Source organism: Botryllus schlosseri, chromosome 6, assembly GCF_051294905.1.
Source record: "Botryllus schlosseri isolate E-star chromosome 6, Bs_hap1, whole genome shotgun sequence".
NCBI lineage: Eukaryota > Metazoa > Chordata > Ascidiacea > Stolidobranchia > Styelidae > Botryllus > Botryllus schlosseri.
The window spans coordinates 24,189,344-24,204,960 of record NC_137241.1 but is presented as its reverse complement, the minus strand read 5'-3'; the positions used below and the strand labels follow the sequence as shown (position 1 = coordinate 24,204,960).

Here is a 15,617-nt window from a genome sequence, read left to right as displayed (position 1 = left end):
AACAGCCATTTTTTAAATTTCAGATAAGGACTGTCATGGAAATCCTATGGCCGATTCTTCTTTTTTCAATACTCCTCATTGTAAGAGTGACTGTTCCACCAGAAGAATTATCAGAGTGTATGTTTCTTTCTCACAATTGATATTTATTTAGTATGTACATTTCTCAGTAGCAAGCTCAGAGGAGTGGTCTTTCACTGTTTTCGAACCCCTGTTTTAGTTGTATGCAAACGCTGTAAAAAATCATTAAAATGGCGAGCGAATAAAATTTGGGAATCACTGCTTTATCTGAACTCGCTGTGTTGATATGGAAACGGATCTGCTTTTTTAAACTTGAGATTCTCGAATTTCTTGTGTGCTTATTCTAACTAGTTCCAATTGAACATGGTATTTGGAAGTTCAGCCTTGATCTAGAATCTAGATTAAATATTGTTTTGTGTCCTGTTGATGAGCAAATGTATGAGGCAGTGCGTAACTATCTCCTATTCCTGCATCCAAATGTAGTCGCTTACGTTACAGATATATTTTGCAGGTCATTATCCGGCACGGGCATTACCTTCGTCTGGAATTTTTCCTTGGTTTCAAACGCTACTATGCAATATCGATAATCCATGCTTTAACCAGCCTTTGGCGTCGGAAGTTCCGGGTCAAGTTAACGACCCAACATATGTATCGTCTGACTCTACTGGACTTATGAATGTTTTAAACACTGTTATCACGGAAACGGATATTGTGAAAGACCCTGCAGCGTTTAAACAGGATGTTTATGTAGTCACAACGCTCTACAATGAAATTGCAAAACCGGATTCAACAATCAAAGGTGTGATGCTAATCTTGCAGGATCGACTAATAATCGTTTTGCACCTTTCTGAATAGCTATCAAATCACTCGTTGCAGATTCAATTTACAAGTTTGTTTTAATGGAATCATGTTGTGATATCACTGTTTTCAGCCACTGTTTCATCTCTAATGGGGGATCCAAATGCCACGCGGTGGGAACTGATCGGCATAGGTCTTTCGGCAGACTTATCAGATACGATTTTGCAAAGCAGAGTTTCTTTGTACCAGGTAAGACATAATAATATTAATAACAACAACTACAAATTTTAGTTTCGTCCGTTCAAGACACACAGTACACAATGCGACGCATGATTTTGATGATCTAATATTACAATTTAGATATGTTGATATGACAGCCGCTATTTGCGATGATTTGATATGCATCTCATGTCATGTAGTTTCATTGCATTTTCGGTGATCCTGCCTACTATCGTTGACATGATGCAGGGGTCACCAACCTGGTGCCCGCGGGCACCAGGTAGCCCGCGAGGACCAGATGAGTGGCCCGCGAGCCTGCTCTAAAAATAGATCGAATAGCAGCATTTGCCAATATTCGTCAGATTATCACCAGTGAGCTTTTAAATATATAAATTGAGTGATTTAGCTATTCTTGTTAAAATCAAACAATAACATGTGACTTAGAAATGACAATACATATATATAAACACTTAAAATGATGATATAAAATATCCCCGATTAAAATTAGTAATATACCAACGTCCAACATGTAATAGAATAACAAGAGATCGAAGATGTAGAATACGGCGTAGGCTACTGTCCATACATGCGATATGACGGCATGCCATCCACGGTCTTCTTGAAATGGTGGGGGGCTCAGATATGGTAGCCCGATGTCCCGGACAATGCCAAAGTAGTAAACAACATTACTATCCGGTAGCAGATAGCGGTGACGTAGTAGCAGATGCGGTATGCCCAGTACGTATTGCGTCTTTTGACACAGCTTGCCTCTCTACACTCAACGCAGTTTATAATACCATGTTTCTAACTTTCTGTAATCGATGCTGCTGTCAAGTATAATGAAATCTGTCATGTCTGGATGCTGAACAGTCTGAGATTGAAATTGTACCACTGCAAAATCACCTCCACCTCAAAGGCCACAAGGCTGCAGCGAGCTTTTGGCGCCTTGTTGACACGGAAAAGTACAGTGGTGAATGCGCACTTGCGCAGCAGCGATGAAGGTTGCAAGCGTGTTTGGTTCGTTGAGTATTAGCCTTCGGGACACGACATTGATCGAAAAACAAACACAGAACACGCCTCAATAATGCACATTGCACATCTGCAACACTCACTCAGAGTTGCGGTGTAAGTTACATACCAGAATACAGCGCACTAGTTGATAGCATTCAATGCCAGGCCTCTCACTGATTGGTTTAGAAACAGATAACACGATATCCACTGTCCAGTGTCCAGTCTAACGTATGACGTGATTTATTTTAAAATCTGAGCTTACAGTTGTTATATAATAATTTATATAGGCACGGTGCGAAGTAATTCGTGATTTCTTAAAAAGTCTTTGTGGCTAGCAGGTTGAAATGAGATGTTTTGAATTGAAAGAATCACTTAGAAGTCTTAACGCTATGCGATACCTGCCCAATGCTATGAATATCAAAGTGGAAATTCCGTCGGATACGGGTAAACGGCGGGAGTAAATGGTAGCCCGTCGCTTCAATCAGTACCCAAAAGTAGCCCTTGGTTGCAAAAAGGTTGGTGACCCCTGACATAATGAATTCAAAATACTTGAAGTACGTTATGGCTTGTATAAGTCCACTTTAAAATAAATTTATGCAATTATTTTATGTGTTTCTGAAAATAATCGAATAATAGGCTACACCTAGCCTACATCTATTATAATCGTTTTTCGCAAATCTACATAAAACTGCATGAGGGTTTTTTAGATTCAAATCGCACCCCGTGGATTATGGTAAATCATTTATGATTTCAAGCAATATTTGATTCACCAATGAATAGGTGGAAATGTTGTTCAAAATTGACCAGCATCTAACATTGCTAAGCTTGTATTCACACTTTCAGGTCCAGCAACTGGTTGATAGCGTAAATAGACGGTCAATCATTTGCGATGCATCAGCTGTAGCTAGTGCTATAACGATTCCAAATAGTGCACCATTGAATGCTACTGCGACTTCAAACCAACTTTGCTCCTTGTCAGACGAGCAATTGAGCGGCGTTTGGTCAACCCTGACAACCAATGCAGACCTCCAATCTTTTTTTGAAAATGAGGTAGCCGTCAAGTTGAATCTGTGTCATTTTATAGCTTTACGAATTAAACACTGTGTTGCTGTATGCAGGGGACTACTTTACTCACGGAAGCCGGCACAAATGCTGATCTGAATGCAGCTGATATGGGTATATTTGTGGCAATTCGGTTGCCGACACTCAACAGACAATTTCAGACTATATTGGCTGCTTTAAGCCAGTCTTTGCAAGGTTTTAGTGCCGGCGGCGACTCTACCAACGACATTCTATCATCTGTAATCGGTATCGACCTAGCGTCGGGAACAGGATTTCAAGTAAGCACCTGAGCAAGTGGTTGTGTCAAAAGCAACAAACCCAATTGTATATTAGCACTTGCTCAATAGAATATTTATCCTGCAGGAATTCTGCGGTCATCCGCAGCCACGGGCCCAAATCTCCCAACAGGCCACTGCGGGTATAGTCAACGTAGTTTCGGAAGCGAACGATAATTCGTAAGTATCTATTTCAAGTTGTATGTTTATTTAGAACAGTGTTGGGATCAAGTCACTGCATTCGAGTCATTTCAAGTCATTGCACATTTTGACTCGAGTCAAGTCAATCAATTATCAAAGGTGACTCGAGTCAAGTCAAGTCGCTCGGTTTTTCGAGTCAAGTCGAGTCAGGTCAATTCACGAGTCAAGTCACAATTCAAGTCAAGTTGCCTTTTTGAAGTATGAGGCATGATTAAGTGATTGAATTTTGCTAGCTGTCTGAAATACAGATTGAGTGGTCATTGATTCTGAACTGATGAACGAATATACAGTTAAATATACATGCAAGAAGGTGCTGTATCGCTCACATATACGTAGAACTGTTACATGGCCTCACTCTATGTAGTTACCAGCCGAAATAGAAAATAGAGGAACAGATTGATAAGATGCAATACATTACCCTTTTATACATATTGATATGATACATTTCAAGTCCGCGCCAATGGTTGAGGAGTATATAAATTATATATATTCAAATTCATTTTCAATAAAACAGGAGATTTGGTTAAGGTAAGAACAGAGAACAGAAATAGATATTTTGCTATTAAATTACTTACTACTTGTTTACGACAACGTAAGCTGTAAGCTTCGATCACTTTGTGGGTAACTTATTTGTAACAGAACAATGGAGGCTCAGTAAAACGTACGATCATTGAATGATTGGTCGCTCTCACCGGTTACACCACCGTTCCGCGAACAATACGAACCTATGCATGATATAGTGATTTTTATCGACACCGATAACTTGATGACTTGAAATTGACTCGTAAATATTTCTCCGAGTCACGAGTCAATCAACATTTCTGATACGTCAAGTCAAGTCATTTTAGCAAATTGACTCAAGTCAAGTCATACGAAAAAGGTGACTCGAGTCTGACTCGAGTCAAGACGTGACTCGACTCATCCCAACGCTGATTTCGAAGTGTGAGCTTGTGGTTTTTATTCCAGCACGGACTCGGCCGATTTTTGTGAGCGTCTGATTGACACGTTCGAAACAAATGAAAACTTGTCGTTTGCGTGGACTATTTTCAAACCCATCCTCTTCGGTACGTCGACAGAATATTGTGAAGTATGTATCGATTAATCGCATCGTTATTGTTTTAAGGAAAAATTCCTTACGCTCCCGACACCAATCTTACGAGGGGTATAATGAAACGGGCCAATCAAACGTTTCAAGCGATGGGCGACTTGGAGTCGATCTCGCGGACTTGGATTGAAACCGAGGGCCTCGGGCTGTTTGAGTTTTTGGAAAACAGCACAGCCACTGATATTTTGCGGGTCAGTCTGCATATTTTCCCTTCCTACTGAGGTACCCTTTTCAAATCTTTGTTGTTTTCCTTTTCAGGGTTTATTGGCACAGAATTTGAGTTCCACAAATATTATAACGCTGACCGAGAGTGAACAGGAGTTACTTGCGACGCTTTTGTCCAACAATGAAACGTCAAACGTGCCAGGCACTGTCACGTGGAAGCAGGCTTTCAGTGGGCTGAATGCTGCCATTCTGCTTTTACAGAGGGTATGTTATGCTTCATGTGTGTACAGGAACGCACTATTTAACTTTATTTACGCATTATTCAACTACATTTACATATGGAATTGGTCATTGTGTTATCTCTCACGGAAAGAGGTTATGTACGGGTACAACCGTTAGTTACCTCTTGAGAGAAAGCGTGTAGGTGTGTTCCTGAAACTTGATCTTTTGTTCGAGATACTGGTCTCGTGACTTGTTTGGAATACGTGATTACACGCTTTTTGCTTCAGGCGATAAAATCTCCCATTGTAAAAATTATTCTCTCTCGTGTGAGGAGAAACAGACTGTTAGTACAATTATTAGCACATGATTTTGCTGAAGTTTCCCCAACTATGACATGTAGCAAAAGCAGATTGTGCATAGTTATAACACATCTGCGTACTTATGATTGAGCAATATGGCTGATATCTACGATGATAACATATTTTTAAGCATAATTTGAAGCAATACTTTGACAACCTTCACCTCTTTGTATTATGATAGACGTTTGCTTCGACAATCATTGATATTTTACACAAATTGTTGACCTGTGTATTTGAAATTTCCATGCCGTCTGTAGTTTTGCATTATCGAGATTAAACTCTCGATTAGCATGCCATTGCTGTTATTTGAAACTAGGTTCTCATTTCACGTATCGATAACCGCAGGAAGTAGTTGAATAGGTACGAAGCAATTGCTCTTATATGTGACAATTCAGTATACATACAACCGCACATCGCATTGTAAACAATAGTGCTGCCCGAAACTGAAAATTATTGGTTAATATGTGACATAGTCACGGAGAACTTAGATTATATATGTGACAATTTTCCATATATACATACCACTAGACATTGCACTGTAAACAATCACGCTGCTTGAAACTCTAAATGTTTTGCTAAATTTATATTTATATCTGATGGAGTCGTAGAGATTTCGCACTTACAGCAGTCCACAGATGTCATAAAAGATTTCTATTATCATTTTAGTTCCTGCGATGTGTCAATCTCGACAAATTCGAGGGATTCGCGGATGAACCGGCTTTGGTAGACCGGTCGATGGCGTTGCTGGAGAACAACACGTTTTGGGCCGGTGCGTGTATGCGGTCACATTTGTGAATCACATTTACATTACGGCATTGCTTATTCATAGGTGTTGTGTTTATTTCGCCGACTGCTACCGATACCGAACTGCCGAAGCACATCAAATACAAAATCAGACAGGACGTGGACGACGTTATGAGGACAGATTTCATACAAGATTAGTAAGTAGGCTTTCTTCAGATTGATGCAAGTTCACGATTCGTACGTTATTCTGACACAAAGGATGATTGGAAGTCGGTAATGGGACTAATTCAGATGTTGTGGAAATCAAATAATACACTTGCATTCAAGCCAACTCTCGAAGAGATTAGGGCGAATTGAGAATGCACACATATTCTAATCCAGGATCCTTTCCGATTGCTAACTGCATGCGTTCATCCGTTTCTATAGTTAACTTGTTACAGATTTTCTTTGCTCTCCAATAGAGGGTTGACTCATTTTTAGTTTAATGCATAAGTACTTGCTTAGTTCCTGCTTAGTTGCGGTATATTTTGGGTGAAAAGAGGAATATATCTTTATAAGGAGAACTGGAATTTTGATGGCATGCCAGATATACGATTACACTGTTGTCGAACATGAATTTAATGCGCTCTCTATTTTCAAACGTATTTTGTGTTTGCTGTTTGCGTCTCAAACTCAACCGCTTTTATTTGTGCTCAGCTTCTGGTCGCCGGGTCCTAAACTAGCCGTCTATGATTTGCAATACTTGATTAACGGTTTTGCCGACCTCCAAGACATGGTAGACCACGGCATAACCCGCATCGCCTCGTCTGCAAATGGTAACGACACGACGTCGGCGTTCTACAGTCAAGTGCCAAAGTTAGGCTTTTACCTACAGCCTTCGCCGTATCCCTGCTATGAGTCTGACAAGTGAGAATTGTTTTTACTGAGATACTCATATTCCTTTCTATTTTTCAAATCAGCTACTGGTCTCCCGGTGCTAACGCTAACAGCTCGGCCTGGCCGTTTTATTACTACACGGGCGGATTCCTCTTCATTCAAGACATGCTAGAACGGGGTTTTGCTTCCATACTTGCTTACCCCGACGGGGTGCCGTCTAACGGTGACGATTACTACTTGGGTCAATATCTCCAAGAGTTCCCGTACCCGTGTTATAAGTCGGATTTGTGAGTAGGGTGCAAAAAATCGAGTCACTCTGCAATTGTTTGCTGTGCCGATCACCGATGTGATTGTAATTATATTCATTGATCGATTTGTGACGAAATAACTACCATCCTAATTTGTAATTTCATCATTAATTGATTTGTAATTTACGTGTTTCTTCAATTCTGTAGGCCTACTTCCGAGAGCTAAAAAATATCATGATCAGCCCAAATACTGATGTGATTTTGAGAAATCGAGGGTCTTCGTCTTGTGTCTGTCGTTTCCTGTATTCTTTCAAAAATTTTGTGTACTATTTGGTATATTTTGTCTTATGTTGTATTGTAATTAAGTCGAAAAAATTTTGAAGAAATTAATTTCACGTGTTTGTGTGAGCGATTCGACGTCGTCATCACGGCGATAACACGTCTTCACTCTAATTTTGCAATTTTGACTCTTCAATCCCACCAAATGTAATGGCTTTTATTGACGGCCCCGCATTATTTAGGTTTCTCGAATATCTGAGCAGTATGATGTCCCTTCTGATGACACTAGCTTGGATTTACTCGGTCTGCATTATTGTGAAAAACATCGTCTACGAAAAAGAACTGCGACTGAAGGAGGTTAGTTGATGGTGTAAGTCATTTGTGTGATTAATTGAGAGAGATTCTCTTGTTTCCAGTTCATGAAAATGATGGGACTTGGTAACGGAGTTCATTGGATCGCTTGGTTCATCAATTCGTTCTATCTCATGCTGGTGTCTGCCATCCTGTTACTTGTTGTTTTGAGGGTATGTTGCGTATGCTGTGGTTACCGAGTCATATGTGTGACTGTGGACTCATAATGTCTCTTACTTGAACGTTGTAGCCGTGTTTTTAAGCTGCATAATTTCTGGATATGTATCTATGGTGTGGCGATGGATTTAGGTCCGAATGATATGGATTAGTTATGCCACAACACTCTTGTGTGATCAGTGTGACCACCCAGAATGAGATATGCTACTGTGTTAAGGATTTGTTCATTAGGACCATGGGTCGACCCGAGATAACTCACGATTGCAAAATTGTAGGGGTATTTCACATAGGTATTTAAGCTCAATTCTATCAGTAATAGTTAGCCATATAAGTAATGATTGTCTGCACCAAAATTTTGGAATATTGTACCAAGTTTGGCCAAGTTATAGCTTGGCAAGATTTGGTGGTCCATACCTACTCACTCTCCCCTACGCTGATGCACTTCACAAATTTTCATCTATTTCAGTATGGAAATGTCCTGCCCTACAGCAACCTGTTCATACTTTTGATCTGGATGATGAGTTTCTGCATTGCCACAATCGCGCAATGCTTCCTTATCAGCTGCTTCTTTACCAAGTGTGTATTCGTATGTCTCCTGTCTCTTTTTGTTAGGATAAACGGTTTTAATGTTAAGAGCGAACCTCGCTGCGGCCTGTGGCGGGATCATCTATTTCATGCTGTATATACCTTACAATTTTGCCGTGACATGGGAAGGCAAGTTGACGTACGGAGGGAAAATCGGACTGGTGAGTATGTTAATAACTAGTCCTGGCTATGCGAAACTGCGATGGAAAAATTGCTGACTTCATTCCATTTAGAATCATTAATAAGTTGGTAATGCTCAGTCTCCGGTTAAATAGTCTATGTGAGAAAATTTCACATTATTGCGATTACTTTGTTCGGTGGGTACTGCTACTTGAATTCCAAAGTATTCCGGTGGTACTAAACTTGAATATTGGTCTGAGGACTACATTTTTGCAGCATATAATTTCGAGTTGATTAAATGTAGTGCAATAAATGAAAACTTGAGAACCCCATTATGCTATACTAGAAATTCTCTTTTTGTTGCAGTCCCTATTCTCAACCGTCGCATTTGGTTTCGGCGCCGACTTTGTCACGAAATACGAGATGTCCGGCCAGGGAATTCAATTTTCCAATTGGAACGTAAGCCCAGAACCGGGAGAGGAATACACTTTCCTCGTATCGCTGGTGATGATGCTGGTGGACGCTGTTATCTATTTCCTGATGACATGGTAAGCACTGTTCGATGTAAATATTAGCTTCGGTTCCGTCATAAATCGATCCAAAGCTATCGGTCGATAATAATCCGCAATTGTCGTAAATGGTTTGGTTTTCGTTAATTTATACTGTAATATTGATATTTTCTTGTGATGAAGGTACGTGGAGAATGTGTTTCCGGGAAAATACGGAATCCCGAGGCCTCCATACTTTATGTTCACCTCGTCTTATTGGTGCGGGCCATCGAAAGTTGAGAATGATGTCACCGCATTTGACGGTCCCACGCCAGGACGGGGTGGTGAATTTGTCGAGGACGAGCCACAGAATTCTTCTGTCGGTGTTTCGATACAGCATTTGACAAAGATATATAAGTATGCAGCACTTTTCTTTATTCTATTGAACTATATATTCGTATTGAAATGAACCTAAATATTTTTGACTGACTAACTTTGTATATCAACACTTGTATCACTAAATACGATGTCGCAGACATACAAATTTCACTTTCTATATTGCACTATTTCTTTATTTTCCATTCTGTTATCCTTTCCTAACTGTTATTTCGCCAAAACTCAAGTAGAAGTTTTAAGTGTTGTTTATTTCTAGAACTGCACATGTAGTGTGAGAATGATGCTTCGAGCCCTGCACCAACTGGTGGCAATCAGCTGACAGGATGCTGCTATCATTGTTGTGGGCTGTGTCATGTTTGGTGCGGCTTATGCATACAACAGCAGTGATATTAGCATTTAGTGACAGTTTTAGTCCCATCTAGGCTACCGACCGCACTTGACCACAAAGCTGTGATTCACACCATTGTTTGTTGATTGTAAGTTAAACTGTTTCCATTGTATTCAACTGTCCGGCAAGGGATATGTCTTATCTGAAGCAACAGTAGGCTTGAATGTGTTTTCAATAAAAGTATGACATTGTATGTGTCATGGGTGCCGTAAATCCGGAGATAAACCATTTGTGAAGTCGTATGAACAAATAGGTGCACATGATATGTGCGGATGTTCTGATGCTCAGATAAATATGGTAGGTCCACCATGAACATATTTCATACCATGTATAAAAAACTGTCTCTCAAACGATTTTTGTTTTCGGATTGAAGCAAGTGACATTGATCGGAGGTCATTCAATGCGTTACACCTTACTTCATATCTGGTACAACTGGTCTTGAGAATTAAATTCATATGTCGCTGTGGCTCTCCACGTCTCGACATTATAAAGCCTATCCCTATAGTCACACAAATATTTGCTTTGTTCAGGCAACGTATAAATTACACAGAGGCAGTCAGTAACAGAAACGCATTTTTTAAGCAAAAGTAGCTCTAGAATATTGATTTTTTTATTTAGTTGGAAATCACAATTCCTACCTGTAGTTAAGTAAAAGTTGATCACATTTCTTCTGCTTGTACTTGAGTACCTAAAAATTAATACTTCGACCTCCTCTGAGATTACGTTCAACCTTACAGTAACGGTAACAAACTCGCCGTCGACGATTTAACGATCAACTTCTACGAGGGGCAAATCACGTCGTTCCTCGGACATAACGGCGCCGGAAAAACCACGACGATGTCCATACTGTGCGGGCTGTACACGCCCACCAGCGGAACCGCATACATTCACGGGCAAGACATCCGAACCAACATGGAAGTGGTTCGCGAAAACCTGGGAATGTGCCCGCAACACAACGTGCTATTCGGAGAGTAAGTTACGAGACTTGTTCAGGTGTCCGGTGATTTACTTGACTTTTGTTGTTAGTCTCACTGTGGAAGAACATTTGAATTTCTACGCGGCGTTGCGTGGGCTGTCTAAGAAAGAGATAAAAGAAGGCACGGACAGGATGCTGGTCGATGTCAATCTTGTGCACAAGCGGAAGGATGTCATCAGTAGCTTATCCGGGGGCATGAAGAGGAAGTTATCGGTGGCGGTCGCTTTCACTGGAAACTCAAACACGGTGATCTTGGATGAACCCACGGCTGGTATGGAAATCGATTTTTTAATATCCCAAATTTTGAACAATGGAGTACCGGTTGGTACTTTGAAGATATAGTTATTGTTGTGAGCTAGCGTTTGTTCGTGAAAAGAATGTGTAGCTCATGATATACGCTTATGTATGACAATTATACGTTATTCCATCCGCCAACGTGTTATTACGTATTGTCACTTCTGGGTAGAGTTAAATAATTGATTTTAAGCCAAGGCAGCTATTTTCTATGATGATTGTGATATTTCATGTTAAATATATACCGATCCAGGACGCATAACTTTGAAAGTACAACAAGCGATAACCATTATAACTAGCTACACAGATAACTGTAACTCGCATTCTATATGATTAATTTCATTTTCCGCAAGTCAGTAGCGAATTTGTCAGCTATGATTCAATTGAAACGTTGAGGTTTTGTCAGGCTATGATAACAAATGAACTCGAACTAATAAACAGCTAAATGCCAGTGTGCAGGAAACATTATTAAATTTAAAATAGGTCAAGATATATCATTACTTACATTATCTCAGACAACGATATAGCACAGTTGAAATCCTATTCCATAATTCACAATCAATGTTCCCTCTAAGCTGCGCTTTCATGGTCTCTGCGCACAGAAAATCCAAGTTGCGCACAAAAAATTCGAAGTGATGACCTTTTTTTTTAGTCGTTACGCACTGTTTTCCAAGTGTCTGCGCGGTGAGCTGGTGAGTGTGCGCAGACTCGTCTAAAATTAGAGGGAACATTGGTCACAATCACTTGACTTCTATGACTGTTTTTATCGTCACCACAGTGGCGAAACACCCGGAGTATTCTTAACTTTACCGTATGTTTCAGGGGTTGATCCGTATGCGAGGAGGGGAATATGGGATTTATTGATAAAATATCGCGAGGGCCGCACCATAATCCTGTCCACCCATCATATGGACGAGGCGGACTTGCTGGGAGACAGAATCGCGATCATTTCCCAAGGAAAACTCAAGTGCTGCGGCTCGTCGCTGTATTTGCGAAGCACTTTCGGAGTCGGGTATTACTTGACTGTTGTCAAGCAGAAGAACAACAGGAAAGCACTAGAAGAAGAAGCGGCCGTTTTGGATGTTGCCAGTAATCAGGTGAGGACAACGTTATTAAGTCTCAAATTTAGTAGCGACAACCACAAAATTACAGTTGTGAACCTTCTGACATAGACCATCGTTGCATAACAAAGGTTTTATTTGCACTGCGCTGGCTGTCGTCTAAAACAAACTCTTTTTGTTTACTTTAGTGTCGGTTTAAGAGTATCCTTTAATCATTGCTGTATCAACCTCACTCGCTTATGTAAACATTGCGTTTTGTGTGTCAAGTATTACTGCACATTTTATTGTGACCTTACCTAATGTACATGCATTGTTGATAATTCTTATGTAAAGTTGAAAGAGTATTATGTCTTACCATTTTCAACTTGTGGTTTATGGGAGTAGGTTTGGATTTGTTTGCAGTGAGGTTTTGCCAAAATGAATCCGGCATTTTTAGTTTGAATCCCAAGATAATAAATAAACTTTTTATTATCGACATACTCAATCACTGATGATAGCACTAGATCAGTGGTTCCCAACCTTTTTCCACCCACGTACCATTTCGAGGTTTTATGCAGTGCTCGTGTACCACCTACATCAGTGGTTCTTAAAGTATGGGTCGCGACCCAAACATAGGTCGCGAAGGGTATAATTTTGGGTCGCGAAGGTGCCAGAGCGGTCTTTAAATATGTATGTAATATTATTTGAGGTCATTGCAACAACAAAAATACCTTCGCTTTTCGCGCGATTTACTGTAGTTGGTTTGAGCATATCAGAGGTCACTGAGTTTGGTACCGCGGCCAATAAGCGAGACACGCGGAGAAGTCGCCACCACAACATGACTTGATCATGAAAATGTGCCGACCTTTGTATTAAACAAATTGGTTTGAATTCATGATAAGATTTTTTCAACATTGGTTTCTATGGAAATCACCGTCGGAGACCTGGGACGCTTTAGTGCAGAGTTGTACAACGAGCGGTTGCCGGTTTATGAGGCCAAAACCCGTCCACGCTTGGACACATGAATATATGGCGTTGGGCCAACATACGGCTGGGCAAAGTGCGGTGCCAAAAAGTTCGGTGGCGATAATTGACCGTCGCTGGGTGGCCAAACCCTTCGTTATTGATATAATTGGTCGGCACCCAAATGCATTCATTTTGGTGTGTGTTGCTTGGGTCGCGAGATACCACTAAAAGTCAGATTTGGGTCGCGGTCTAAAAAGTATAAGAACCACTGACCTACATAAGTTTCGCGTGCCGGTCGAAAATATTTCTTCAGCAGCTCAGCAAAATAAACTGCCCATTTTAAGGCGGAGTATATGATTTCTGTAGTGGATCCATCTGGAATTCTTGTGGTAAAATATATTTTAACAGAATTTGGTTAGGTAAGAATCCCAATGCTTTACGACTAGATCTCTTTCCCCGTAGGCCAGGTGTGGCCAGCCTTTTTGCCATTCACGGCCGCATTTCAACGATTCATGTAGCCTACGGCAGCATTCCAGTACATATTTGTTATGAAATAGCTGAACGTCGACTGACAATGAGAGAGGGTCGATGTCCAATTCTGGTGGACCCTGGACGAATTTATTTAATCACAGGATTAATGCTATACGCACCAAAATCGCGAGTGGTCACTGGTCATGTTATGGGACTGTACATGTACATATATACTAATGAATTTCGTCATATTAGTAGTTTTATGTATTACTTTCAAACTTTTATCCTTTCTCAGCCCATGTGATCATATTAACCGGTAGAGTTGATAGAAGGTGTGTTTTCGGAAATTTATAGGGCAAGTTGCAAATGATGCATTATCGGGTGTGCTAATTGTTATTTGTCACTTTGTTTAATGCTTTTGTTTCTTGGTCTCTGATCAGGATTGTCGGTACAGTGATGATTCCGAGTTGATATTTCTATATGGAGCACATCATTTTCCTCTGCTGTCTGAATCTGTAACGCGGGCTCTGATTGCAAAGGGCCCTACTATATAAAAATAGAAAAATGAAGTAACATTGAATCGTGTGCAGCACGAAGAAAATTTTAAGAATAATTAAAATCTCTCAAGAAACAGGGAGTCAATTCAAATTGCATGTCGTCGGCCGCCAACACATATACAAATTGAATTACGTGTCCACGGTCACACAAATGTCTTTCTACGGCCGAAGGTTGGCCACGCCTGCCTTAGGCTGTCATTGGTGGGATTGCCCCTACCCACGACGACGACGACGGCTTCAAAAAAACCCAGAATCATCCCCCCTTAAACTAATAACTCCCTTCCGCCGAAAAACGAATCTACTCGCGTACCACCTGGAAGACATTCGCGTACCACAGGCTGGGAACCACTGCACTAGATGAACGATTGTGCATACACACAACGCACAGGCTCAGACCAAAGACTTTACTGTAGAACTATCATCCACGGTGATTTATCCATGGAAAGGAAAAAAGGCAGTTCTGACTCGATATCGTAAAGGTTCCTTGTCTCGATTGTGCAGATGGAAAATCAACTGCCTTACATCTCCTTAATATGTTTCATTATATACTTAGCTCAGTAGCCCAGCCTTATTTTGTATCTTATTACAGCTTATTATATACCTATGTTCATTTTTTCATTTTATTCCCACAGGGCCTTGACGAGGGATTTGTGAGCGCCAGTGCAAGCTGTAAATCATCGCTTGACGACATCAAATCCGCCATTACGACAGAATCGTCTCTTGTTACCGCTAAAGGTATTTTGTCGCACGCTGTGCATCTGCGAAACCGAAAACGATCCACACACGTTTGCACTGCAGGAGCGTTGGACATTATCAGGAAATGTGTGCCGACCGCCAGAATCCACGAGGAAAACGTAGGCGAAGCGACGTTCGTACTGCCGTACAGCGCGATGGGCGACGGCATGTACGCCAGTTTATTTCAATTGCTCGACCAAAACGAAATGACCTACGGCCTAACCGACACCAGCTTGGAGGAAATATTCCTGTCCGTCGCGGACCATCCAAAAGACGAAAGCAAACCGGATGATTCTTGTAAGAGTTTTTTTGTCATATAGCTGTTGACTTCTATAACTAAAACTGTACTCCAAGCAGAGTTAGATAACTAGGAAATTTTCCGCTTCTCTAAATTAGATTTGAATTAGAATTATAGCTACGCAGTTTTTTTCCAAATCAGATTAGAATTAGAATGACTGAATTTGTAAAATATTGGAACACAAATCAATTTC

General features: G+C 40.7%; 1 protein-coding gene across 2 annotated transcripts in view; it reads left to right on the top strand.

Annotated features, from left to right (window-relative positions):
- LOC145441691 (phospholipid-transporting ATPase ABCA1-like) overlaps positions 1-15,617 on the top strand; it is a 32,652-nt gene that overhangs the window by 938 nt on the left and 16,097 nt on the right. The window contains exons 2-24 of one of the 2 annotated variants that reach the window (XM_080319618.1): positions 24-117; positions 530-817; positions 950-1,065; positions 2,890-3,096; positions 3,165-3,386; positions 3,472-3,563; positions 4,551-4,648; positions 4,708-4,880; positions 4,948-5,118; positions 6,102-6,204; positions 6,265-6,376; positions 7,139-7,342; positions 7,825-7,939; positions 7,999-8,106; positions 8,577-8,686; positions 8,745-8,856; positions 9,182-9,363; positions 9,508-9,720; positions 10,825-11,058; positions 11,114-11,334; positions 12,180-12,454; positions 15,024-15,126; positions 15,190-15,423. In XM_080319618.1, coding sequence (XP_080175744.1) covers positions 24-117; positions 530-817; positions 950-1,065; positions 2,890-3,096; positions 3,165-3,386; positions 3,472-3,563; positions 4,551-4,648; positions 4,708-4,880; positions 4,948-5,118; positions 6,102-6,204; positions 6,265-6,376; positions 7,139-7,342; positions 7,825-7,939; positions 7,999-8,106; positions 8,577-8,686; positions 8,745-8,856; positions 9,182-9,363; positions 9,508-9,720; positions 10,825-11,058; positions 11,114-11,334; positions 12,180-12,454; positions 15,024-15,126; positions 15,190-15,423 — 3,787 coding nt within the window. Of the gene's footprint in view, positions 1-23; positions 118-529; positions 818-949; positions 1,066-2,889; positions 3,097-3,164; positions 3,387-3,471; positions 3,564-4,550; positions 4,649-4,707; positions 4,881-4,947; positions 5,119-6,101; positions 6,205-6,264; positions 6,377-6,875; positions 7,086-7,138; positions 7,343-7,824; positions 7,940-7,998; positions 8,107-8,576; positions 8,687-8,744; positions 8,857-9,181; positions 9,364-9,507; positions 9,721-10,824; positions 11,059-11,113; positions 11,335-12,179; positions 12,455-15,023; positions 15,127-15,189; positions 15,424-15,617 lie in introns of both variants that reach the window. The other variant, XM_080319617.1, reaches the window with a different exon arrangement.